The sequence below is a fragment of the Eutrigla gurnardus genome (assembly GCF_963514095.1).
Source record: "Eutrigla gurnardus genome assembly, chromosome: 14".
NCBI lineage: Eukaryota > Metazoa > Chordata > Actinopteri > Perciformes > Triglidae > Eutrigla > Eutrigla gurnardus.
In genome coordinates this window covers 16,367,563-16,393,982 of record NC_139937.1, presented here as the reverse complement: position 1 = coordinate 16,393,982, position 26,420 = coordinate 16,367,563, and the positions used below count along the sequence as shown (strand labels likewise).

Sequence of the window (26,420 nt, the reverse complement as noted above, 5' to 3'; positions counted from 1 at the left end):
TGATCTGCTTTAATCATGTGCCTCTTCTCTTCGGCAGGTTAACATGGTTATTGGGATTCTCGTTTTTAACAAACTGGTGTCCAAAGACGGCATTACTGATATGAAACTAAAGGAGAGGGCGGGGTATGCCTTATACCACACATCCATTTTACACAGTGACCTATAACCAGCCTGATAGCTCAGCTAGGGGGAGGGGCTAGCGCAGTAATTGGCTCTCTGCCTGAAACTATAATCTCAGACTTTGATTGACGATGGTGTTTGATTATTAACATGAGATGCAAAGGAGAAAAAAAAGATCCAAGAAATGTGAATTCATCAAAAATAAGATAAGAGACCAAAAGAAAATGTGTTTTTAATCAAATGGCTCAGACTACGATCAGTGCATGTGGAGGATAGAAATATGTTAGAAAGATATGGGGAAGGCTGTCTGGTTATTGGTCCTGCACTGACTGAGCAAGATGATGACTCATCTCATTGCTTTCTTTTAAGTTTCAAATGTGTCACATTTTCCTCCAGCTGCTCTTTGTTTGCAGGTGTTGCTATGGATGTAAAGTTCTGTAAATCCATCCGTGTCTTTTTTCTCCTGTTTGTTTTTTTCTAGTAGAGGGAAGCAGGGCTTTAAAATAGCAAGATCACACTAAAAAAAAGACACGTTTCATACAGTTCACCAGGACTTTGGTTTGATTTTCATAGCTCTGTTCATTCGTTTTGTTGGTTAGGATAACCACTCAACAAAGTAAACGTGGACCAAACAAAGATGGCATAATGCTGTCAGATGAATACACTGTTATTTAACCAATGTCATTACCAACAGAGCCAATAAGCAGGGCTACGGAATTAAAACAAAATCTGGTTACTAGGATACTGTTTTTTCAGTCATTGTTAGTCCATTGAATTGTTCAGTTCAGTTGAGATATATGATTATAAGAGTTAACAGCTCTGACAAAGCAGTTTTCTGCTTTATGGTATGAGGCGTTTATTAGCTTATTAGAAAAAGAACACTCCAACATTTTGGGAAAAAACACGAGATTACCAAACTATATAGAAAACAAGCATTTTAAAAGTTGTTTCCTTGTTGTTTTTGCAGACAGACTTGCGTATGAACGCATAAAAGTCAGACTTTTTACCAATCTGCCTCATGATGTAGTTATTTCAGAAAGTTATATTCCATTGGTAAAGGCTACTGTTAAATGTTAAATACCACCACCGTTACAAATTTCAACAAGGAATGATACATACAGTTAGCAGCAACCACTGAGCTCTATGGCAGGACACGACCTTGGAAATGAAGTCCTTTTTGTGCAGTTTAAGGTTTAAGAAGCATCCTACTGTATCTTTGCCTCATCCACCCGGCAGCAAGCATATTTTGCAAAATGTTGGAGTGCTCAGTGAACAAAACTTTCCTTTGCACATTGTTAAACTAGTTTTTTGTAAACATAAATAGGAAATGAACACATTTATTATCATGAGCTTCATCACTTACTAATTGGCGACTTCAGTAAGAATATCAAGGATTTTTCCAAAAGCTATTGGTCGAGCACACATGCGCCCTGCTCCACTTTACCCTGCAGGCTGTTCTGTCTCCATTGGCATTGTTGGTGCATTCAAATGTTATTTTCTCTCTCTCTCTGAAATGTTTGCTTTCTTCAATGATCTCTCTGTTCAACTGTACTTGTTTTTGCTGTCTGATATGTCATGTTTGAGTTTGCACAGAATCCCCTCTCTCTCACTCAGGGCTCTCCAATCAGGAACACATCAGTCTCAGAAGCCCCCTTCCATGTCATCAGTGATTGGGTAAAAAATTAACTGCCCACCCCCCCACCCCCCCTCTTCTTAGTGTAATGGCTACCAGCCCTGCCCATCACCAAATCTGCTGAATCCTCTAGCAAGCACCTCTGATTGGCTTACTATAACTTCCTGCCTATTTGCCTCACTATTCCACTAGTGCCCTTGCTATTTTTACGCTACCCCCTGTTAGCTGGATAGAACGTAACACATCACTGCCTCAGTTTCTGACCATTTCTGGCCTCTTTTTAGAGAAGCTGTGTCTGTTTCAACAATAACACGTGCTAGTTGCAGTTTAGTAATATTAATATTTTCTCTATTTACTTAAATGGTGTAGTAATGTGTGTGTGCTAGGTTAGTATGGCCATGTCATGATTGCATCTATTGAGTGTATGCTGTGTCTGATGGAGTAACTTGTAGAATGGTAGTTTGTTTGACGGTGAGGACTGATCAGATTGATTCTTCAGTTTGTATGTCACGTGACACTTGATGCTCAGAGATCTCTGCCTACGGTTCGTTTGGGGATTTCCAAATGCAGAGTTGCTGCCAGCCTACGTCTGATATTGCAATATTTATTTATTTCTGTGATACATATTGCAATATGAAGAAAAGAGAAATTTTCACCCAAAATCTTGTACATTTTAAAGTCAAATGCATTAATATTGTGCACTTTTAAAGAGGTTAGATCTATGAAGAATGCTGTGATCTCGTAAATCATTAAACACATTGGTTGAATGGATATGAATGGCGATGATAGCAACCAAAAAAATCACATCCACTTAAAATATGGCAGACAAGACGGGATCCGTGTTTCAAGAAGGGTCAGGGAGGTTGTCAACATTACCACGGATCACTTGCAATGAGGAGAGTTAAAAGTCTTTCCGGAAGCCCCGTTCCCATGGAGACAAGTTCACAACCCTGGGAAGCAGGGATCCAAGTGAGGGGTGTTCAAGGTCAAGGTCAGAACTGCGAGCCAACTCGTCTGACTGGTTGTGGTCTGTGTTGACAGATGACGATGTCTGTTTCTGGTATTCATTCGGTCTCTGTCCAGGATCCTTTCAGTTTTGCGGATGTAGGGTTCCCCTACAGCTGATGTCCCATGTGTCCCAGCAGATATCCTAAGATGTTGAATGGTTTGTAGTAAGTGCTGACTTGTTGTTAGATGTCCAGACTTTAATTAAAAGTTTACCTTGGTTGAGGATTTATATCACTTGCAACTAGGTCAAACATACGCCACATGTGACCCCCTCAAACGTCTGCGTGACTTGAATAAGTCTTGAAGGTTGACCTCTCTTGTCACCTGTGGAACTCTTGACTGCATCAGCCCATCTTTGGGTTTGTGCAGCCCAACCAAAATGATTTAGTCTCTCTCAAAGCAGAGGTTTTGGAAGATGTGCTCACTTACTTCCCCCTCATTCCTCACAGCTGCCATGTTGCCGTTAACACAGACGTTCTAGTTTAGAGGTCATTCATGGGCAGGTCGTGGAGACGCCTATAACCGATGAATTATTGAGAATTCTTCAAATCTGACATTTCTATTTATACCAGCATAGCTTTTCTTGTGCAAGAAGCTCATTAACCAATTGCTATAAATCATCTCATGTGATGCTCCTCAGCCAATCAAATCAGTACATGTCAATAAGTATTGCGACAGCGAGTGAGATGGGAGATTTTTTTTTTACTAGGAGGCGAAGGCTTGTTCTGCCCTACTCTGCCTCCGATTGGCTTACCCTGATATTGTTACTCTAACTTTGAATGCAAACCCAACCCTTGCCAGTGCCTCGGGGACCGGTTCTTTAATCCCGTTTTAAATTATCCATTTTTTTATTTAGTTTCTTATCTGACTTTCATAAACCCGTGGCCACTTTAATATATTTGATTAAAATGTTTTTTTTTAGATATCTTTTAATTGGGGATTTCAACATCTCTTTGAGTTATTTAATCAAGAACAACAATAAGGTTGTCTGACCACTTGCAGTCCCCGAGTGCATTTTCAAATCTAACCCTAACCAAGTTCATTCCTCACGCCTAAACCTAACCGAAGGAGGAAAGTCGAGGCGAGACAAGAAAAGTAATTTCACATGACATGCTCTAAAAAGAGAAAATTGCTTTTAATCAAGAATGGACGGACTTATATGTTCATTCTTCCCACGGGCGCTTCCAAACCAGCACGTCTCATATGTTCCGAGACCGTGGCAATTATTAAAAGCTGCAATCTGAAGCACCACTACGAGACAAAGTCCAAATCTTTTGAGCAAACCTACCCACTCGGATTCAAACCGAGGGCACAGAAAATAAACAATCTAATCCGCCACGTCACTATATATGGCACTGAATCGTAATTTTAGTTGAATTTTACTACAGTAGTACAGCTATTCTCCGACCTCTTGTCAGTTATCTGATCTCCTTATCTCTGATGGTGATCCCTCTTCATGATGAGACATTTGGGGCAATGCGTATAGGTACATTTACATTTAGGTAAGGTAATGCAAAGGCAATTCAAAAGCCTTTGCCAATTGACTTATATAGGAAAGAGGCTCCTGACCTGGAATAAGGATATCGGGGCCAGGTATGTGGGGCAATATGACAAGCACCTGGTGGCTTTGCTTGCTGCTATGGGGTCCAGTCATTGTGAGCCAGAAACCACATGTAGTTCACCCCATGTAGTCAAACCCTGCCCCCGGATAAGTTTCTAATGTTTTTTTTTTCTTCTCCCTTTTGGTCACATCCCACCACTCTTCATCCACTCTTCTCTCCTGCCGTTGGTGCTCAGGGTTCAAATGCAGGACATGTTTGGAGACTAATTAATTTATGCAGCTTCTAATTAAACGTGCAGCGGCATCTTCACCAGGCAGGTCTACTCACAGCTCAGGGACCGGCATCACTGCAGAGTCTCCTATCGGCCCAAAATTAGAGACTAATTCTCTTAGAAAATTAAAACAGACAGCAGAGGCCTGAATCCAACCTGAGTTCTCCTTAAGAAGTGCTGAAATGGATTTAATTACCAAGCCTGTGTAGTTTAATCAAATGTTAAACTTTAAGAAACTGTTTTTTGCAAAGCTTTGGAGCATCCTGTTAATCATAGAGAAGTATGTTTATGTTTGACTCGAGCACCAGATTGTACCAGATCATTTTCATGTTTGTCAGTATTGGATATTTCTTTATTAGCCTTAATGCATCTCACCCCAGCCTTCCAACCACCCACCTTTAGCCTCTAGATCCTTAAGTCCCGGAAAATGATGTTATATTTCAAAAAGTCTTGATTGCTTTTTAATATCACTGCCTACGGCGTACATTTAGCGGCTGTATTGCCCTTTTACTTGAAATTGAATTTCGTCCATCTTGTGATTTTTAATCCAGCCGTCCAGGGGCTAGAAAAATCGATTCCCTCAGCTCTTCAGCTTTAATTGTTGTTTAGCAGGAGGCCATATGGTAACAGATTAGTTTGTTATTACTTGTCGATATCTCCAGCGTTAAAGTCGGTCTTTTCGAGCAAATACACTTGGGAGATATACAGAGTTATAAATGGAATCGTGATTGTTTGGAGTTTTTTGGAGCTTTGGGTGTTGAAAGGAAAATTAAGTCATGTTCTCGGTGATCCTACCTGGAAGTGATCTGTTGTTTTCTTACCGGGTGTATACCGTTGGAAAAACATCTAAAAGTTTATAGCACATTTTTCAGGGAACTCGTTAAAAGCAGACATGTCATCGACATTGGATCCATTTTGCCATTTGTTTTTGTGAATAGCTGGCTAAGGGCAGACAACGTGGTATCACTGTACTACTGTCGCCATGACTGAATCTGGAAAAAGGAAATGCCTCAGCATTACAGAAAATGGCAGTCATATGTGCACACAGCAATAGTATGAGACAGTAGCATTCAGACATAGAGGATAAATGACATGAGACGTGAGCAAGATGTGTGGTGACAAAAGGCGTCTAGAAACACCAGTGTTTCCTGGAAAATCCACTAGTCCTACAGGCTGATGGCTTTAATTATCTCTGTGTAGTTATTCACTTATTCATGTTTTTCCATAAATTTGGTATTGCAAAAGGCTTGAAACATTATTTTGCCCTTGTATGTTTTATGCTAAAGAGAAGATTGTAGTCAAAGAAAAGTTTAAAAGTACTTTGTTGTCGCGAAAACCACAGTTGCCAAATTAGTCTGAAAGTAGTGCGTGTGATCAGGTTGCTTCAGATTGGGCAATAAACAGTCGAGTTCAGATGGTTAGGATGTCAACAACAACTACAACTAGATCAAACATTTGAGGTTAAAAACTAAAATATGACTAATCAGCCTGATTTCACAGAAATGCTTTAAAATGAGCACAACCTCTTAACAGAGCATTACGTACTGATGGCACTTATTGTGTTTAAATGATGTCACCACCACGGAAACAACGCTAACGCAGGGTCAATTCGTATCATTGGTCGAGGTGGACACAGATTAAACGCTCATAAAGACTGATTATTGGAGGTGGATGGGTCACACAAACACAGGACTTTCAACCAGGAGACCTGTGTTTAAGAGCAGTGTGTTTGTCACACAATTGAGTTATTGTTTTAGTTATTTTAAGCCCAACCGTGAGATTTTCCTAAACCTAACATTTTATTGTTTCCGTGGTGACGGCACATGATTTTATACATTACGTGCCACCACTTCGTAATTCTATATTAAGAGGTTGTCATTTTGCATATCTGTGAGGTCACATTGGTCTGAATCTCAAATTTCTCCAGAAATGAATACTGCTTGCAAACCATAGTATTTATGCTCGTTGGTCTTTCCTTCCAGGACGCTGCCCTCTGAGATAACATCACCAACACCTCGTATGTACTGAATACATTGATGTTACATAACTCTTTCACCACAAATGGGGCAGGATGTTTCCTGTGTGAACAGAAAGCCCGATGGATCCCGGCATGTGTGTACGTGGAGGTTTGAAATGTGTGTGTGTAAAACTTTGCATTAGCACTTTGGCACTGCTCGTAATAAGCAGTTAGCAGCGAATTGAGATGACCACGGGTGAGGCACATCATCACGATCAGAGCAGCAAGGGGTGGAAATCATCAACCGACACGCGGGGGGGGAAAAAAGCATGAAAATTAGGCGTTGGAGATGAAGCCTTGAGATAAAGCAGATAAACGGTTGAGTGGGTGGAACGCTGAGAACACAGCAGAGAGGAGTCTCAGCTCACCAGGTCATCAAACCAGTCATCTGTGAAGACAATCAGACATCATGTGTAACACGAAATATCCACCAGCGGCTATGTGTGGCCCCCACATGCCCCGCATCCCAGGTAAAACCCCCCCTCCCCACCCCCCTCCCCCAACAAACAACACACACAACACCGGTTGGACCGTAGCCCTGAGAGAGAGATTGTGCGAGAAACACTGTGCCTCACTGTGTGCGTGATTGTCTGTGCGTGCTCGCGTGCGAACCGAGTCTGTGTGTGGGTGCATTTGTATCTGTTTGTGTTATGTTACAGCGTGTTAATTTGACTTTGCAGTCAGATGACAGTGCCACTGTACAATATGACGCTCAAATGTGCCAAGTGCGGGGTTATCTCTTCGGCTGACGTTTCCACCACAGCTACCAGTAACGCCATGTTAGTCCCGCTAATTATTTTTCCTTAACTCTTCTTTGCCTCTGTTCTCTTCCTCTGCTGTACGCCTTCCCCCTTTTTCTTCTCCCTCACCTCTTCGTCTTTTCTCTCCCTCTATATCCCTCTGTCATTTACTCTCCTCCCTGACGCCCTCGCAGGCAGGGAATCACTCAATATGAAAAAAGGCTCCCCAAGCTTTCTGTGCCAGACAAACTGTGTGTTAACTGCATTGAAACAATTGTGCATCTGTGAGGGATGATTGGACGAGAGTGTGTGTGTGTGTTTGTGTTCGTCCCTCAAGAGATCGTCAGAGTCACAAAGCTGATTAGAACCAATGTTGAGGAGGCTATGGTTATGTATGCAGAGAGGCAAGCATACACTTTTATTGTCTAAAGTTTGTGTGTGCGTGGGTGCGTTGCTGTGATCTATGAGTACCTAGATGGATCATTGTTGTACTATTGTGCTATTAGAAACTGATCATAATTATAGAAGTTCATTGGAGAGTTATATACCTCTTTTTTTGCAGGGAGTGTTGCTCTCTGCCATAATCCACAATCACACCCGCTAAATAAGTTCTCTATTGTTTAAATAGCTGAGACTGAACTTCACAGTCCGTATAGTCTGCATATTTAATTTTCTGGCCAGTGGTTGTGACTATAACCTGGAGTAAAACAATGTTACATTACAGCAGGCATTCCCTCTAGATTTCATAGGAATGAACAGGGCCCCTCCTCCATCACTGTATCCAGTTATCTGTAAACATGCATGATGGAAACCTGTTTCTCTCGTCACCACCCAAAAAAACCACTTACTTTTTAATTTAGCAGAATGTTTCATAATGACAAATGCTGGTGTAACCTGTGTGTAAGCTTGTACACCAGACAGCTCTGGCAATACTGGAAATCAACCAATTTAATTAGTATTGTATTGATTTTATCTGGCCAGGCCAACATAAATAGATCTACATGTAATCACTCTTGTTTTATACTTGTGTTGTTCACTAGTTTGTCGAGTCAGCAAAACGACTGCTAAGAGGCTGACAGTTTGTAGTCACTGAAAGTACCACAAACTAAAAGTAGGTTCATCTTAGTTTTAATAATGCATGTAAAAACATATGTTAGCTTTATGTTTCTGGTCTGGTGGATTGTATTGGAGAACAGTATTCTGTGCAAACGGAGATTTTTGTAGGTCTACGATCCAACCGTTTAAGTCATAAAATGAAAATAAATTAGATTATCCTTTGGTTGGGATTCAACCATTTTTTTTTACACAGTTTTTTCTTTTTTCCCAGAGTGTTAGGGCGCACTCACACTAGACCATCCGTACCGTGCCCAAGCACATTTGAGCCCCAAAGTCCAGTTTGTTTGACTAGTGTAAGTGTTCTGTACTGCACTCCGTACACTTCCTCCGCCCTGACGCAGTTGGAATAGGTGTAGGTGAGCTTTGGCACGGTACAGTTCATGCACAAGCACGGTTACGCAACATGGACATAACGTGGCCGTTCCTCTCATTATCACCCAGTGTTCAGCCAGTGTTCAGCTCAGATGGCATCCAGCTATCGAGACGATTTTTGACTGAAAATACTGTTGATGACTGTACAAGAAACAGATGGATTCTGGGTCGGGCTTGGACATGCTTTAGACTCATGATGAAAGCAGTACCAGAGCGATATTGGACCGGGACATAGTCCGTCCTTTCATAATAAAAATGCTGCTCTGTCCAAAATCCGCTCGCTCGCTCGGCTCACACGTAATCTGTGTTGTGTGTTTGTGATGACGTATTAGGATGTGATGACGTATGTACAAGAGGTAACTGTGCTCAGACTCGGTTGGGCCTGGAGCAATGTGAGGGCAGGACAGGACAATCTGGCTTTGGCACGGTACGGATCAACTGGCCCGTGTGAGTGGGCCCTAACTGTGGACAGGCTGGAAGAGTTTCTTAAACAGTATTTACATGATGAAACACATTGAATTGGAGATGAAGATAATAGCCAACACCAGCATTGGTCTAGCCCAATTTAATACAAGACATTGCTAAGAGTTGTTAAGAGTTTTTATACTCAGGGTTTTTCATTTGTTTGTTCTTTTACTTTACAACATATTTAACTTGACATGACATTTATTTGTTTCACATTTTACTTTTCAGAATATGTTATTTATACCTTATGTTATTATATAAAGCAAACTGGAAGGTTTAGGAAATGTGATGCATAGATAACATCTGACAAATAGACAGTGGCTGTGTCCAAAATCATTCTTTCATTCACTACGCCCCTTTTTAAATTACAAGTAAAATAAGAAAACAACATTATTGGACACTAATGTATTCTCTGTGCCATTAGTTACGTCGCCACTGTTGCTCAGTTAATATGCCTGATCAATGTAAGCTGGTGGACCGTCCATATTAAATACCGACTTTTTGTGGTTAATACATAACTTGCCCCTAGTAAGCAGTGATGCTTCCTATTCTGTGCTTTTTTTATTGTGAAAGGTAAACCGTTACACGGCATGCGCTGGCATTGTGAATGTGGGGACAATAAGTGGATTTTCCCATATGAATTAATACAAAATACATGGTGGACGTTTGTGTTGTGATGAGCTGCTCTGCTCACGTTAAATATAATATTTTTATGGATTTGTCGCAATCGTGCTGCTCTCTCTCCCCTCGTCGTGCCATCTTTCCTTCAGAGCAATGCATGATGGTATATCTTGCTTGATTGGTGACCACCGTCCCCTATATTTCCCGATGGATTGTGGAATATTCCGAGTCCACTACATAATAACTCTTTCAGGCAGCACTACAACTGCAATATAGTCCACTATATAATAAGTAGTGAGTGATTTCGGACACAGCCAATATTTTTATTAGAATGGAAATACCTTTAAAACTATCAACGTCTGAATGGTTGGCTTCAAAATATTTTTATAGGTACATATTTTGTAAAGCAGCAAAATTACTTTGATTGACGGTAAATAATGAAAATTGTTATTCCCCCCTATTAAATGTCAATTAGTGCATGATTTGAAATATATTGCAGGGAACATGCCCTCATCTGCCTCATACGTTAGTCAGAGTCACTATTTGGATATCGACTTTAAGCACTTTAAGTCAGGATTGGTGTTTAGGGACATTTTAATGTGACATGAATGCAGAGCCATTTGTTGTTTCTGTTTATGTATCCCTTTTAAAGAGCAATTATGTTGTTAGACCAGCTACAACAATGTTATTGTATTATATATTATTTGTATTTTTTTGTTCAGTGCTTAGCTGCTTTCCTGCTTATATTGTAAATATTAAAATCCATTCTAGCAGCTGAAACCCTTCACTTCCTGGGCTTTTAATGTGAAACCGCTGCAGGTGTTATTGACGGCAGCTTAACAATGATTAGAAATGAGAGTGATAAGAGTATTTGTGTTCAAAACAGCAACTCAGAGCAGCAGATTGATTAGTATGTTGTGGCCCTTAATGTACAAGTAGTTATTGTTCGGGCCCTTTCCTGATGTGCACTGCAGAACAAACAGAACGAGTCAGAAAACAAAACAAGAACAGCAAAGCGGGAGCAAAAACTATGGACTCTTCCTCTCTCTGTCCTTTTCTCTGCTCTGCCTCTGTTTGTCTTTGCATTCTGTTTCAGCCTCATTACACCCGTTTTTCCCCACTGCTCACCATCCCTCCTCCTTCTCTCTCCTGTGGCACTAGATCCTCTATGGTTTGACTGAACCATCTTAAACATACATGCATGTAATATATGTGAATTACCAGCATATATATATCTGCAGATAATGGATGTATGTTTTTGTTTGTGATAGAAACACAATTATGTGCTGTGATGTTATGTATTTATGCATGGTTAGAGTTGAAGGTTGCTTAAGCTATGCTAACAATATGGGAAGTTATCAAGGCCAAGTAGTAGATTCTGTTAAGAATTACATTCTCTACTGTTTTCTTTTTTGTTTTTTTGTTTTGTTACAAAGCAATAGAAAATGTTCATATATCTAGGAATTGTTTTGTATGGCCGTCTTTAAAATGTTAAAATATCTTAGCTTATGTGAATTATGCATAATTCTCAGACAGCGTTGTAGGCTTGCCCTCTGCTGATGAAGGTTTACCGGTGCTGTCTTTGACTGCGGTTCCCCTCCCATCCTGCAGGGCGTCACTGTGGAGCTCCTGTGTGGTTTTGCCCCTTCTGGCTCTCACGTGGATGTCAGCCGTCCTCGCGATCACAGACCGCCGCTCGGCGCTCTTCCAGATCCTCTTTGCCGTCTTTGATTCGCTGGAAGGCTTCGTCATTGTCATGGTGCACTGCATCCTGCGCAGAGAGGTACCATGACCTCTCTTGACGTATGTAGAACAGGATGGGACGTAGTACTTTTTGGAGTTTTAAATACAAATAAATGTCCGTTACATTCAAGCCCTGGCCAAACAACTTCACAAATGTTGATTAGGCTTACTGTCGCCAGGAAAACCTCTATATTTCTGTTGCATTTGTTACCTTTGCCCATTGTCACTCCCCACTAGTGATACACGAGTGATTGAGACCATAGACTCATGTTTACCAAGTTTACTGTGGTATTAAATCAAGTGAGAGGTTTTTATCATAGACTTCTACACAATCAGAATTCTCTGCAACCAGAGGAGTCGCCCCCTGCTGGACACTAGAAATAATGCAAGTTTAAGGTCCTTCCGGATTGGCTTCAGACCCAGAGGTTGCCGCCTGATGAAAAACCCAACCAGTAAAGGGGAAGATTAAACCTCTTCACGGCTTTTAATGTGAAACACTTTAGATGAAAGAACGGCTACAAAGAACTGAGTGATGGGGATGATCATGTTTTTGTATGGTTTAATGAACACTGCAGCCTCTAGGAGGCGCTACGAGGGCTGTAGACATTTAGGCTTTTGTTATAAACAGTTGCATTTGTTGTCAACTGACGGCCCCCACCAGAACTAAGACAATGATGTCTGCTGCAGGTTCAGGAGGCAGTAAAGTGCCGCGTGGTGGACCGCCAGGAGGATGCTAATGGAGATTCGGGAGGATCTTTCCAGAACGGCCATGCTCAGCTCATGGTATGAATATGCATGTGTTTGCTATCGTCACCTCTCAGGATTTATTATCCAATATTGGCAGGGCGTGTGCACTCAATGCAATATGTATTGTTTTCTGCCCTCAGACTGACTTTGAGAAAGACGTGGATATGGCCTGCAGATCAGGTAAGCTCCGGGCTGAGTGTGTGATGTTGTGTTTGCGTCTCCCTCGACTTTGCTGTTGGAAAAGCTACAGATGTCCTCTTTGTGTCTCCTCTTTGTATTTTCACCGCTTTCAAATTCCTCCGCGTTGTCGGAACAGATGTGATGCATGTTCCCCCCCCCTTCAGTTCTGCACTTGCGTCTTACAATCAACATCACAGCAGCTTCCCTCCGCCACGGAGTGGTTCTGACATGAAATACAGCACATTACTGCAGCACAGAGCGCTTTAGCCCAGGCTGATGGGACCGAGGGCGAACGTGTGCTGAGCACTTATATGCAGATAAATAGGCCTGTTTGAGTCTCTCCAACGCTGCCACTGTATAATTAAGTCCCTCCCGACAGTGCCGCATCAGATACTGGCTCGGCTCTGATATCCGCTGGGAGTGAAAATCTGATTATCTCTTGAGACAGGATATCAAGCAAAGCATCTGGAGCAGAAAAGCTATTGAGACGCAGACATGCCTGATCGAGGAAAGAACAGAGAGAGATGATTGTTTTTGTTTCTTTAAGATTTCGAGTAGAAAGGGGGGGAGCTCAGAGAGCATTTGTCAGATATCTAATGGTGCAGATGGAGCTAATATGCATGCTGTCACAAGCCAGCAGTTGTTAAAGTGAAATGAGGCTGGGTCGCAGGGTCAAGGGTCAAGGCAAGCCCAGTGTCAGCTATTTACTCCCAGAAGAGATGGGGGTGTTTAGGGGTGATAGCTCAAGTAAATAGAGTCAACATTTTTGGATTACAATTTCTCTGAAAATTTACGTTAGATACAAATGTGGCAGTATCAAATGTGTGCTAATTTGCATACATTTCCATAACAGATGACTGGATACATTTTCTGTTTGGTTTTAGGAATAAAATGTTGTATCTTATTCTAACTTTTGGTGAATTTAGGAGAAATCTACCGATGCAAATGGACAAGATAGTAAAATTAACTGTAATGTATATTTTGGCTCTTTCCTTTCCACTAGACCAACATCTCATAATTGACCAGACCATGAAATAAAGTTTAGATTACTTTGGTCACAGCTACAGTCACAGAATTGACTTACTTATATTGCAAGGACCACACCAGCACACAGACGCCTTTTAAAGATTTATTAAAGAAAAAAAACATGATTATATGCACGGCTCGTAGCTTGTAGCGCTTCTTATTTGCCAAAAGCATTGTGAGGAAGCTTTGATGGGGAATCCGCTGTAGCAGCCGGGCATGACAAACCCCCTCAGGACCCGACGTAGAGGAGAGGAAGGGACTCGTAAATAACAGTATCAGCTAAGACCATCGCTACATCCGTCATTGTCTTGAGACCACAAGTTGTTTTACACAGCGCATATTACTAAAAGCATTTGTATTTATTTGCTTTACTTGACGACAACAGAATGCATGTGATATGAATGAATAGTATGCACAACTGTGTGTTTCTGTTGCCTCCAGGCACCATGAAGCGCTCGTCTCTCCAGGGGGAGGAGAAGGCCTCCTCAGGGACCCTCACCCTTCAGAAGGGTTCTAACTTCAACACCATGCCAGCCAGCATGGCCAAGGTTCACCTCCAGAACGTGGCGGACTACACCAGCCACACTCTGACCCTGCGCAGGGAGAAGGGTCCCGCCAAGGGGATCAGCACGGAGCTGCCCGGCGCCAAATCCATCTACATCTGCGACGGCGAGCTCTTCAAGCAGCTGGACGGGGAGCTGCCCCGAGGGAACGGCGAGGGCAGCAGCTCCGAGGGCACCGGCAAAGGCCCCGGCTACGTCATCCTACCCACCAACAACACTGGCACCCTGAAGGCGGCCAAGGGCAAAGAGGATCAGGCGGCCAAGTACAACATCGGCATTGAGCAGCTGCCTCAGACCAGGCTCATTCACCTGGCCAACCCCGCCAACGGAGAGCCCGTGCCCGGCTTCGGGCTGAAGAGCCTGCCCGCTGACCAGATCAGCGTGTCGTGCTCCGACAGAGACTCACCTGCACACAATCTGCAGAACATGCCCAGAGACTCCCAGGTAGCCAACAGCATGTGTGACGGGGGAGAGTCTGGGAACTGTGGCGTGATTTCCAAGAGCGAGACCGTCTCCACGCTGTCCATGAGCTCGCTGGAGGTAAGACCGCTGAGCCAATCGGCATCCTCTTGTCATTGTAATGCATTGTCATTATTCATAAGTGCATGTTAACATTGTGATAGCATTACTTGCTGTAAATTCTCAAGAGCGAGGCCTTTATTTTAACAGGTTTACATGAGAGATGAGTGCTTAATTTAGCATTTCCTGTACTGTAGTTCTGCTAATTCCGCCCCCATCAATGTTGACAACTTAAATGCCATGAATGATATATTTGAATACTGGCCTTTGTTTGAGAAATTATGGAAGTATCAATGCGGTGTCCTCTTTATAACCACACTCTCAGTACAGGGACACAACGGCTGTGTTTCTTCATGTCCATATATCAATGTGAATGGTGTCATATATCATGCCAGCATACTGTTTTTTCATCATCTGTTGTTTTTGCATGAATTGCAGCCATTCATATAGAAAAGCTATAGTAACATGTGACATATATTTTTTTTTCTAGAGCCATCTATTCGCCATGTATTTTGCCACAGGCTATTTTTGACCAACACAGCATTAGCACACTCTCTGTGGAAGGGGAAAACGATTAACACAGATGATCAACTAGGGAGCCACACGTTCATAAACTGGATATTAATTCATTTAAAAATGAATAAAAGGAGCATTAATTAGGTCTCCACAGGGCAGGAGTGTCGTGCATGCTTACGTCACCTCATCTCTGATGCTAAATAAAAGGCAACAAGCATCTTTTAAAAGAAAAAAAAAAGAAGAAGAAGAAGGTTAGTTTCACTGAGCTACTCGTGCAGGATAAGACGACACAGTGACATCTGCCTGCTGGTGTCTTTTCACTTCGGGGCCAAAACACACTCCAACCAGGCAGCCTGAAGGTCAGCTTTTCCTTCGCCCGCTCCGTGATGGAGGACTTAAAGGTCATTCGGTCACAATCTGTTAACCGCACGCTTGCGCCAACGGGGTCAGAATGACCAGCAGCAAAACCTCGTTTCCTCCCTCGTGACTCACCGCTCTCCTCCGGGGCCCAGAAAACACCCTTTCTTGACCGGCCGATAACGGAGACACACGATGAACCAGTTCAGAAAAAAAAACACACTCGAGCGTATGCCTGCTCAATATCAAGGCACACCTTTTAATCTCTCTCTGTCTCATCTCCCCCCCAGAGACGAAAATCACGCTATGCAGAGCTTGACTTTGAGGTAATTTTAGTCTCTTTGATTCCTACAGAGCTGCTTTTTTTTTTAGATGCATACCAAAAAGCTGATGTCTCTTAGCTATTAAGACCTCTAGATGATTGCATACATTCCGCAGATTGATTCAAAGATTGGCTGTGATTTAGAGATTGGAGACATCAAATGTGAAAGGGGGTAAAGTAGGATGTGCTGTTTACCTTGTACGTTGACGTGCAAATGTCCCTGTGTAGAAGATAATGCACACCCGGAAACGCCACCAGGACATGTTTCAGGACCTGAACAGGAAGATTCACAGTGCAGACAAGGATAGAGAGTCTCCACCTGTTGACGCCAAAGCTGCCAAAAGATGGAGTGTGTCCTCTGCCAGCAGTGACAAGACCAACATGAGCGTAAAGAGTTTAACTTTATTCTGTCCTGCCCCCCACCCCACCCCACCCCCCCCTCTCCTAATATATCTAATGTTGTTCTCCTTTTTCTCTTATCGTGAGCACTAATCGCCACACTTGACTGGAGTTTCCTGTTTAATCATTAGTGCAGCCATTTTGCAAGATTGCATTTTTCTCATCTGCTTACAATATCAGTGCCAGAAGGAATTAGCTGTGGGGAGCATACACACTACAATTACAGAGTTCACCATCTCACACATTGTCGCTCCAAACAGAATCTCCACAAACAGATATCTGCTTAATTAATGTTAGGATTTTGGTATCGGAAACGTTCTGGTTTGTGTTTTAGCGCGAGTACTATTCACGTAGTTTTATTACCTGTGAGCGGGCTCTCGCTAAGTACAAGTTAAGTTCTGCTCGCTTATTTTTCAAAACAGATTTATGAAGAAATATTGCTCAGTGGCCCTATGCTTCAACCCGCCATGCTGCATGTACCCCTCTAGTGACGCTTTTAGACGTGTCACGTGCTTGTTACACGCATTTGGGCGTTTCAAAATAATCTTCCATTTTCAAAATAATCTTCAAAATAAAAGTCTATTTCAAATAAAAATTCAGACATAGGTCATGGTTTAGTTTAAATTATATATCATTGTTACATAAAATAACTTTTTTTTTACGTTACTGCTTTTAGTAATATCCAGAATTTACATAAAAAAAAAAAATTCAATGAAGTGGACGAGGTGGTCAGTGGGACACAAACGTTTGCTTGACCCGTCCAACCTTCTCGCCCACACGTCTATGATGATTTTTCTACCTTTATACTAAGTCAGTATCTCCGACCGTCTTATAATGACACTGATGGGTTTACACTGGAGTTAGCTGAAAGCCTGATGCGTCTCATACAGATACTAAAGTGTGCCCGGTATAACAATATCCAATAACTTCAATGACCATCAATGAAGCCATCCAAGCCAATCAGAGAATTAGAGGATATGATTAGTTAACTTTGCCATGGTAGGAATAAACAGGACCCTCTCACTTTATTTCACTCTATTAGACAGCTAAGTATTTAGTTACCCCCACTAAATAACGGGAACGATGCTGGGACTGGATTGGCTGGGAATTAGTACCTCAACAAAGTCACCACCAGCAGGTACAAGAGGGGATGCATGTTGGCTTTGGAGCTGCAGTCATTCCATGGCAGCTCATGATTTCCATTTCCTTCTGCCGCAAAAGCCCCTGAACTCCATTTGTTTCTCAGCTTTAGAGCCAAGTCCAACTTCACAGATCAGCGGTGCAGCTGTTTGACACTGGTAGTTTCAGAACCAATCAGACGTTTGTGATACTCCTAGCGAATCACAAGGCATTAGCTTCTTTCCAGAGAGGAAAAAAAAAAAACATTTTGATTTGGAAGTGGAAAAGTCAGAGAGATCAACGACTCCGCTGTTGGTACAAGATTGTGTTTTTTGAGCATGCGCTTCAGCCACAAACATCTTTGCATCCCAGTCCTCATTTAACTTTAAACAAGAAACAGAATGTTTTTTTTATTTTTGTAATCACTAAAGCAGCCATTTAAAAAAAAAAATCAGCGTGACGATAAAGTAGATCCACCAAAATAACTCACAATTTGACATGTGAAATACATCACAGATTTTATCATCTCTGTCCTCCTCCCATCAGGACAAGCAGCAGACCCCGAGTAAGAGGGCGTGGGAGGGCATCAGGAAGACCCACTCCCCCCCCTCCTGGGTGAGGAAGGACCTGGAGACGGTGGCGGCCTCCCCTCTGGAGCTGCAGACGGTGGAGTGGGAGAAGACCAGCGCCACCATCCCTCTGGTGGGCCAGGAGATCATGGACCTTCAGACGGAGGTGTGACCAAGATCACATCCGCAACATCCTTTTTCCCCCTCCAGTGCTCTCAGACAAACAAGCAGACACACCACACACACACACACACACACTGCCCTGCTCTGGATACCTACTCAAAGGCTGGATCGAGCCCAACGGCGAGAACGTCAGGGGGGAAGGAGGGTGAGGGGAGAGAGAGAGAGAGAAGTGTCACAATATCAGCAAATTATTTCGGCCGTTTAAAGAGAGAACTGGACAATAGCGTCTCTTTCTATGTTGTTTCATTTGATGTTTGGATGGTGTTTTTGTCTGACAAATACTGGTCATCTTCTTGTACATGGTCTCGGACACCACGGCGGCTCACATAGGTGGCACACACGGCTGCTGTGTGTGCATCATATAGCCCCGCATAGCAAAGGTAACCATGCGATGTTCACCCCTGTATTAAATGAATACGATGTAATAATCATGATTATGTCTCTTTTTTTCCCCCCACCGTTGAGAGTATCATTGCATCACCGCTCTGCTCTCTTTCTCACGACGAATGCTGTCGTAAACGGCTCGAAACAGATGCCTCTGGACTTCTTTTTTTTCCTCCAACATCGTTGAAAAGAATGAAAAATGAACAGGGCAGACCGCCAAAACATAGACCCATGTGGCTCTCAATGCAGTATCCACCCCTCCTCCTCCCCCACAACCTTTCCCAATCCTTTTGGCTCCTCCATATTATCCCCCTGTGATCCTGGCGGGGGCAAGGTCGGCCCTGCAGTGACAAGCGGAAGGAAGAGAGGGGGTTAAATAAAAAAACTGAATTCAATCAAGCACGTTTCCCTGAGCCGGCGGTGCTTTACGCTCTCATCGGCCCTCAACCTCAGTGCTGCCCACGAGAGGGACAACGTGGACGCCGTCATTGCAACCGGAAGGAGCCGTGTTCAGCAAACACACGCCGTCTGAGTCCGTCTCTCCATGTACAAGCAGGCTTGGTACGGAAAGCTCTTAATAGGATGGCGAGACAAAAAAACGTACTTGTGTGTATGCGTGTGTGTTGAGTAGCAGAAGATGAGTAAATGACCAGATCTATAAATATATATATATATGGTCTGATGGTTGAAGGTGGCGATAGAGTTGATCAGATGGACGGTGGTTGCACACAGAGAAAGCACAAGGCTCATTTGGAGTCCTTAATGTACAGCATTGTAATTATTTCAACAGAGTTCTACAGAATGGATTTTAGCCTATAAATATCTTTCTTACTGTGCTTGGGGATAGTTGTTATCATTATTATAAATATGAACATGATTATTCTGATACTGATCCTCCCATCCCCCTCCTCGTCCTTTCAGGGTACTGGACTATACGAGTGTTCTGTATCGCAATGTAACAGTGTGTGTTTTGATATTACCGCCAATCACTCCCTCCGATCTGTATTTGTTGAAACCCTGACCTCCCGACCTCTGACCCACTGATCCACGCCCCACCCTGCCACACACACACACAAACACACACACACACACACCCCTCCCAGCTCCCGTCACTCCCCATTTTAATTTACTGGGGTCGCCTCTTTGTTAATGTACAGTTTTCAGAGCACAAAATGAATGTGTCTTATTTCTAATAAAAGCATATCTATATAATAAAAAAATAACAGGAGTCCTCTTGTTTCCTCACATTTAATGACAGAGAGCAATGTATGGTACTTGTATGGACTCTGGATATATATATGATAAAGAAGTGACCAATGACTCACATCACTAGCAACTCACGTTTGCAACTATTTACCAAGCATGTCTTGTTTGTGTTGCATTGTGGGCATTCACCTGAGGTTATTCTTAGACATTTGGACTTCATTTGTTCTTACTAATACCATCCTGCACACGTGGTGAAGAGCTGTGAGGAAACTTGATTCTACTGAAGTAGACAAATCTCTCTCTCTCTCTCTCTCTCTCTCTCTCTCTCTCTCTCTCTCTCTCTCTCTCTCTCTCTCTCTCTCTCTCTCTGTAAATGTGTCTATAATTACTTACATCCCTCAACTGAAAACCAATCTGGACAACAACATGGTGGGAGACCGCTAATAAAGATTTAGGCAGCCATAACTTGTCAGGCAAATACATGCCAGATTTAAATAATACATCACTTACACAGTGTATGCTTTACATAAGCAACACTATGCAAGCATAAATACCTCTAGCATGGCTCTAATGCCTGGTGTAATTACCTCAGGCACATTATCTACTTGTAAGCACTGATGTTGCAGTTCTTGCTGCTTTACTTTTCTTTTTTTTCTTTTTTTTTTGTAAGTCAGTGAGTCGATGAGGGCGAATCCAAACTGTGGATAAACATGAGTTCTCTGCAGAGATGATGGCGAAGTTGATAAATCACTCACTAGTAGTGACATTCAGTCCCTTTAATTATCACGAAACATTCAACAATAAATCATGGGACAGCTTCATTATTGGTTGGAGTCATTACGACTATCAACTTAAGACCATCTTGTGATGGGATCAAACCGTCACGGCCGCTAATGAATGTAATTTGGAAATAAATCAGCTGCAGGATCCCATTCTGCTGATGTTTGGTCACTCCAGGTCTGAAAAATATGTACTGTATCAACTACAATCTCTCAATGCATCCTAAGAAGAAATGTATCATTTTTTCACAAAACACAATTACCAGAAAAAACACTGATTATATTTAATGACAGCAGTCTTTGAAAATGCAGGTAGTTATCACCAGAGAAAGCAGCAAATACACTAGACTAGTGAAAAACCAGCCCACATTATTCAATTATTCCCAAAGAAAGTGCTAATAATTGAAATAGAAATTAAATTATATTTTCTAAACCATTTTTATGTGCTCATCTGTGCAGTTTGTATTAACATTGGTGATAGTTTCTATTCTTCCTTTTTCTTTACTCATGTCATTGTGGTCACAGGTAATCTAAAGGAAGGGGAGGGGCCAGTAATCTCAAGTAATTCCCCTCGTTCTGTGTAAACAGACACAGTTGGCTTGTTAATGGTGGAGCAGCTTAAAAAAGTGCAATACTCGTTTAAATATTGTTGACATTGACATGTTTCCCCAGTCCCTGTTAGGATCAGGTTTCAGTGAGAATTTCCCCAGCCTGCCTCACCCCCATGCAGTGGTTCAGTCCAATTGGGGCGGGGCCAGGAGGGCTTATAAAGCCACTGAGGCGTTGGCAGTGGGAAATGTTTGTTGGGAGCAGCTTGCTGTTATTTCGTGTCCCTGCTTTGCTCGAACTTTTTGTTTTCCTTTTGTTGTGCCTTTTGGTTCATTACACCAGCACTTTTTTTTTTCTTTCTTTTTGGAGTCATTCCTCAATTGAACATTTTCCTCACTCCCCTCCAGTGCCAGACAGACACATCAAGCTACTACCAAGAATATTATACCATGATACAGGAATCTGTATTACACAAGCAGACAATGGTGTACACTGTTTTTAAAGGATTGTATAAAGAAGAAAAAATAAAATGAAAAGAACGTAGGTGTGGATGACAAAAGAAGTCGTTTACACCTTTTACTTGGTCCACATCATCATCATCTCACCATCATTATCATCATCATCTCACCATCTATTCACGTCTGATTCTGCTGGGAAATTAAGGCAGCTTGACCTTTTGGAGATTTCACGGTGCTTTGTTTGGCGCGGTAACGCCTGTCATGGCGGCCGTGTCAAACACACCCACATATTCTCTTTTTCTCTAATGAACTCACGACTCGTGGTGTAATAACTGTTTGAACTGCGATGGCTTCACTTGATTTTCCTCAGTTCAGAGGCTCAATTTCAGCCCCGGTGCCTTCGGTTGTGTGGCTATGTAGCGCGAGGGGGGAAAAAAAGTGGCCTGTAACATCATTAGCATCCATCCAGACACATTAACCTCATGTTGTTAATTAGACCATCAACAGGCATTAGCCTCCACTTGTGCCTTGTCCTTCACAGACCTGACAATGGCCATTATTGGAAGGGCACTCTGATGACATTTCCTGACACTTGGCGCTGATCTCTAGCTCGTCCTCGTGTTTCTGTGGAGGAGGAAGAGCAGGCTGCTGATTACCAGTAACATTAAAACATACATAAATACAGGCTGCTTCCATCCAAATGCAAAATGAGCTTCTCAAAAGGGGAAGTATGTCCTCTGTGACTTTATTTACCTCAACATGATTCCTCTCTTCTGGCCTCCTCAATCATTGAGTGTTGAAGATTTTCATTATAATAATTAAAAACGATTTGCTGTTAATTAGTGATCCCATTTCCGGATGAATCATGGTGAATATATTTGGAGTGTTTTAGAAAGACACAATTTCTGTTCTCTTAAGTATCTGCTTACAAATGACATTAAGATTTGACAAAATGCTCCAAAGTGATATGCACTTAATTAGAAAGAGGGAAATCCAGTCGCCAGGAACAGTGTTGGCGTTGTATCTGCAAACCGCAGGACACATTGAATGTTTGAGTCAAAAATACTTTTCATGAATAAATTTACTATCAGCCTTGTATTGTACTTGCAGAAACACACAATGCAACGACTGGTTAGGTTGAGGCAACCAAACTATTTGCTTTAAGGTAAAGCAGAGCAGACAGCTGGCAGTTAGCGGCCTGAGACTCCACCCACCTGTCACTCAAAGAGGCCACGCCCTCAATTCCATATAACCTTTAATATGAATATAATCTGGTGAGTTATATACAAATCCAGCCCCCATACATTTGTCATGAATGGGACATGAGACCAAACTTGTTTTTGTATCAGGCAGCATACATTTTTATTTCTAACGTTTTTTGTTGTTGTTGTTATTATTAAGATGAAGGTCTATGACGGATTGACTTCCTTTTGGAGGCAGCCTCAAGTGGCCATTGATGAACTGTAGATTTTTGGCAACAGAGGTTGCTGCTTGGTTGTACTATGTCCATTGACTTTCACAAATAACATTCAAGATATCCGTGGTTTGTGTAACCATACAAATGCCAACCTTGTTTCCCTGGCAACTGAGCAGGGAATACAATTTGTATGGGATTGTTCTCATTACGCCTTTAATTTTGGGTCATTAGAACTACTTACTTCTGTTGAACTTAAAATATTTGCTTCTCTGCAACACTTCTATTGTGCAACAATTTACAGAGAAATATTGTGATTTTCACACTTTTATTTCAGAGCCATACTTGTCAAATGTGTTGTTTCCCCGGGGGGGGGGGCTGCCGACATAGCTGCTGCTGCTGCTGGTACCATAATTGCGGGAAAAAAAACCTCGGATGAAAGATGGGGTGCAACGCTAAAAGCATTAGGAACAATAGCCTAGCTCTGCCACCTGCAGCGGTGCTGCTGGATGTGAGGCTGCCCAATGGTGCTTGAGCTTGTTTTATGTACCTGTTTTTTTTTTTTTTTTAAAGATCTACTTTTTAAAGTGTTCGTGTGAATGATGATGAATGATGAAGCCGCTTGCCACTGGCAAAATAATACAAAATCTAAAGGGGGCGACCAGGACAGCAAGAAGGATGAAACTAGGAATGGACACACATTCAGCTCCCACTGCATCATCAGCAGGTACATTCTAAAGGAAAGGTTGCATCATCCAGAATGTTTTCTAATGCCGTAATTTCTGATCTGCTGCCTGTCTGCCCAGCTGTGTCATTGTGACCTCCTTTAAAGCAACACTAAAGAGTTTTTAGTGCCATAAAATAATGTTTCCAAAATAGTTTCAGTGGTTCATCACCTCAAAACCGGGTGAACGGCACTTCCGCATTCACTCTGCTGCCCTCTATCGGCTGTAACCACTATGTAACTTTGCCTCGTCGGGTAGTGGTTTTGTAGTTCTAATGAGACTACAAATTTGACCTGCTTTACGGCAAGCGTTACAAAAGCCGGTAGGTGGAGGCTCTGCGTGGAGATCAGTCGGAGAACACCCGGCAGGTGCGTGGAAGATGCCTTGCAGCTAGGTAGTTTTTAAATTGGCGTCATGGCAGAGCCTGCAAAGAAAAGGAGGAGTATAATGTCCGATGAGGCGAAGAAAAGAAAACGGGAGCATGACAAAGAAAGAGCTCGAACGAGCGTGAATATCGGACCGGCTCACACTCGTTGGCGAGAGCTGAAGGAGGCTACAAAATGCAAGACGGATGGTGACTCGGCTTTGTTGCTGCTGGACTTGTAAATAATACCGGTAATAATTTTTTTCCCCAACAGTGTGCATCTGTGTACAATATATTGTTGATTATTTTATTGGCTCATGTTAGCTAAGGCGTTAGCTATTGTGCTAATATGTATGTAACTATCGCTATGGCTCATCTTCGCTAATCCTAGCTAAGGCATTAGCTACTCTACCTTGTCATTGGACATCGTTCAAGTCGTTCATCGTTTCCAGAGTCGGTTCTGCATACAAACAAATAACGTGCGTGCGACGGTAGGCTGCAGTAGGCTAAATTATTTATGACGGCAGTAATGGACAATTCCGCTTCCAACCTGTAGGGGGACCGACGAGGAAAACTTCTTAAGTGTTGCTTTAACCGCTAACTCTCTTCTAATGATATTCTTAGTTATTTGTGTGCTCATAAATCCACATTTCTGGACTGTGACTTTGGAAGAACTCTTACATTAGCTTCTACTGAACTTTTTCCACAAAACAAGGACCATAGCTTGTGTGATTTATGATCAGTATGGATAGGATTTATGATCTCAGCATCCAGAAACTGTCTCAGTGAACATACGGGCTTGAGAGTTTTGTGTAAAGACTTTATCTTTAAAACACATTTCTGCCAAATTAACTGCTTTGTTTTGAGTGTTACTTTATTTTGCACATGCCAGATGTCTACTGAGGAAGCATACGATTGTGTAGCAGCGATGTAGGCGTGGTTGCATTCATAAGAAACTGTTTAAAGAAAGAATTTCACATGTCTAATATTCATCAGCTGCAGGGGATCTGCGAAGGAGATATGAGCCACATTCACAGCAGTGAGTCACTTACTAGCATCTGTTCGTGTCTATTCCCTGGAAATCTGAATTAAATGCTGTTTTCCATCCAAAGCATCACTTTGTGTACTATTCTCCATCAAAATGACAGCTGTCTCGCTGAGCCGGACAAACAGACCTACAGCAAATAGTGACAAACTGTTGTTTGAGAAGTGTGTGCGTGTGTGTGTCCTCACACCAGAACAACGTGGTTACAGGCCGAGTTGTCATCCATTAGTTTTAAGGGGAATGTTATTCACATTCAGAGCTTTGACCACAGCTGATGAAAGTGAGAACGGTCCAGCAGCAGACAGATAAAATCACATTGCATTGCAAACCTTCTAAAGCCTATTATTATTAATTATTATATTATATTATATATTGGTCTGTAGAACTAATATTCCTGTTCATGACAACTGTACAGGGGCTGAATCTTTATTAAACTGTCATTCTTTCTAATGGCCAATAGGCGGAGACTCCTAGTTGTAGACAGAAATCTGATTATATACAAGTCTATGAGAAAATGACCCTAGAGGCGGGTCCACACCGGACCGAAAATCGGCGTCTTTGAGAGAGTCGGCGTCCGTGACATGAGTCTCCTTGGTGTGGTCGCTCGAATCGGCCCACGTCGGCGTTCATTTCAGCCGATTCAAATGTGTAATCCGCCATTCGAGTCGGTCATTATTTTACCATTCTGATTGGTGGAGGCTAGCAGCTTGACTAGCGAATCAGTGAAGCCCGGAAGTGACGATGGTAAACATACCAGATAACCAGTGGAATCGAAGAAGGTGGTCTAGAGAGGACCGGCTACTTCCGGTTTTCGTGTTTTTTGGCCCACGATACAGATTAGCGCCGCCTGTTGTTTTGGAGACATTACATCTCGCGCAAGCCCGGAACGTATGGCGTCAGCTGTAATTCCGTAGGTGTGAACCGCCCATGTCGTTGTTCGAGTCGGCCATATTAAGTAGCCCGACTTCATTTACCGACGCGAGTCGGGCAGTTCTTCCGGTGTGTACACACCTTTAATGTTGGTCTCAGTCTCTAGTTTCAAGTCTTCTTCAATACAGCATGATGTTTATTTTCATTCCATTAAGAGTCACATAAACGATAAAGCAGGCAAGCATGCAGGCAAGCATGCAGGCAAGCGTGCTATAAGGCGTGGCTACCTTGTGATTGACAGGTTGTTACCATGGCATTGTCCAGTTTTTTGTCTTACATCTTTAACCCTTTCAGTGTATTTTCTGTTCATGAAAGTTCATTGTAACCATTTTGGTTGCCTAGAAATATCTTATTCAACATTCGGTTGTACTTAGCTTCACCCTTATATTGCTTCTGGT

At 42.4% G+C, this 26,420-nt stretch overlaps 1 protein-coding gene across 15 annotated transcripts in view; it reads left to right on the top strand.

Moving 5' to 3' along the window:
* Positions 1–19,761, top strand: part of adgrb1a (adhesion G protein-coupled receptor B1a) — a 94,925-nt gene extending 75,164 nt beyond the window's left edge. For 10 of the 15 annotated variants that reach the window (XM_084027906.1, XM_084027904.1, XM_084027905.1 and 7 more), the window contains 9 exons: positions 38–123; positions 7,292–7,390; positions 11,537–11,708; positions 12,356–12,451; positions 12,556–12,595; positions 14,063–14,724; positions 15,867–15,902; positions 16,127–16,285; positions 17,963–19,761. In XM_084027906.1, the coding sequence (XP_083884032.1) occupies positions 38–123; positions 7,292–7,390; positions 11,537–11,708; positions 12,356–12,451; positions 12,556–12,595; positions 14,063–14,724; positions 15,867–15,902; positions 16,127–16,285; positions 17,963–18,157 (1,545 nt within the window). In that variant the 3' untranslated portion in view covers positions 18,158–19,761. Of the gene's footprint in view, positions 1–37; positions 124–1,734; positions 1,795–7,291; positions 7,391–11,536; positions 11,709–12,355; positions 12,452–12,555; positions 12,596–14,062; positions 14,725–15,866; positions 15,903–16,126; positions 16,286–17,962 lie in introns of all 15 variants that reach the window. The other 5 variants (XM_084027911.1, XM_084027898.1, XM_084027900.1 and 2 more) reach the window with 3 other exon arrangements.
* Positions 19,762–26,420: the final 6,659 nt, after the last annotated feature.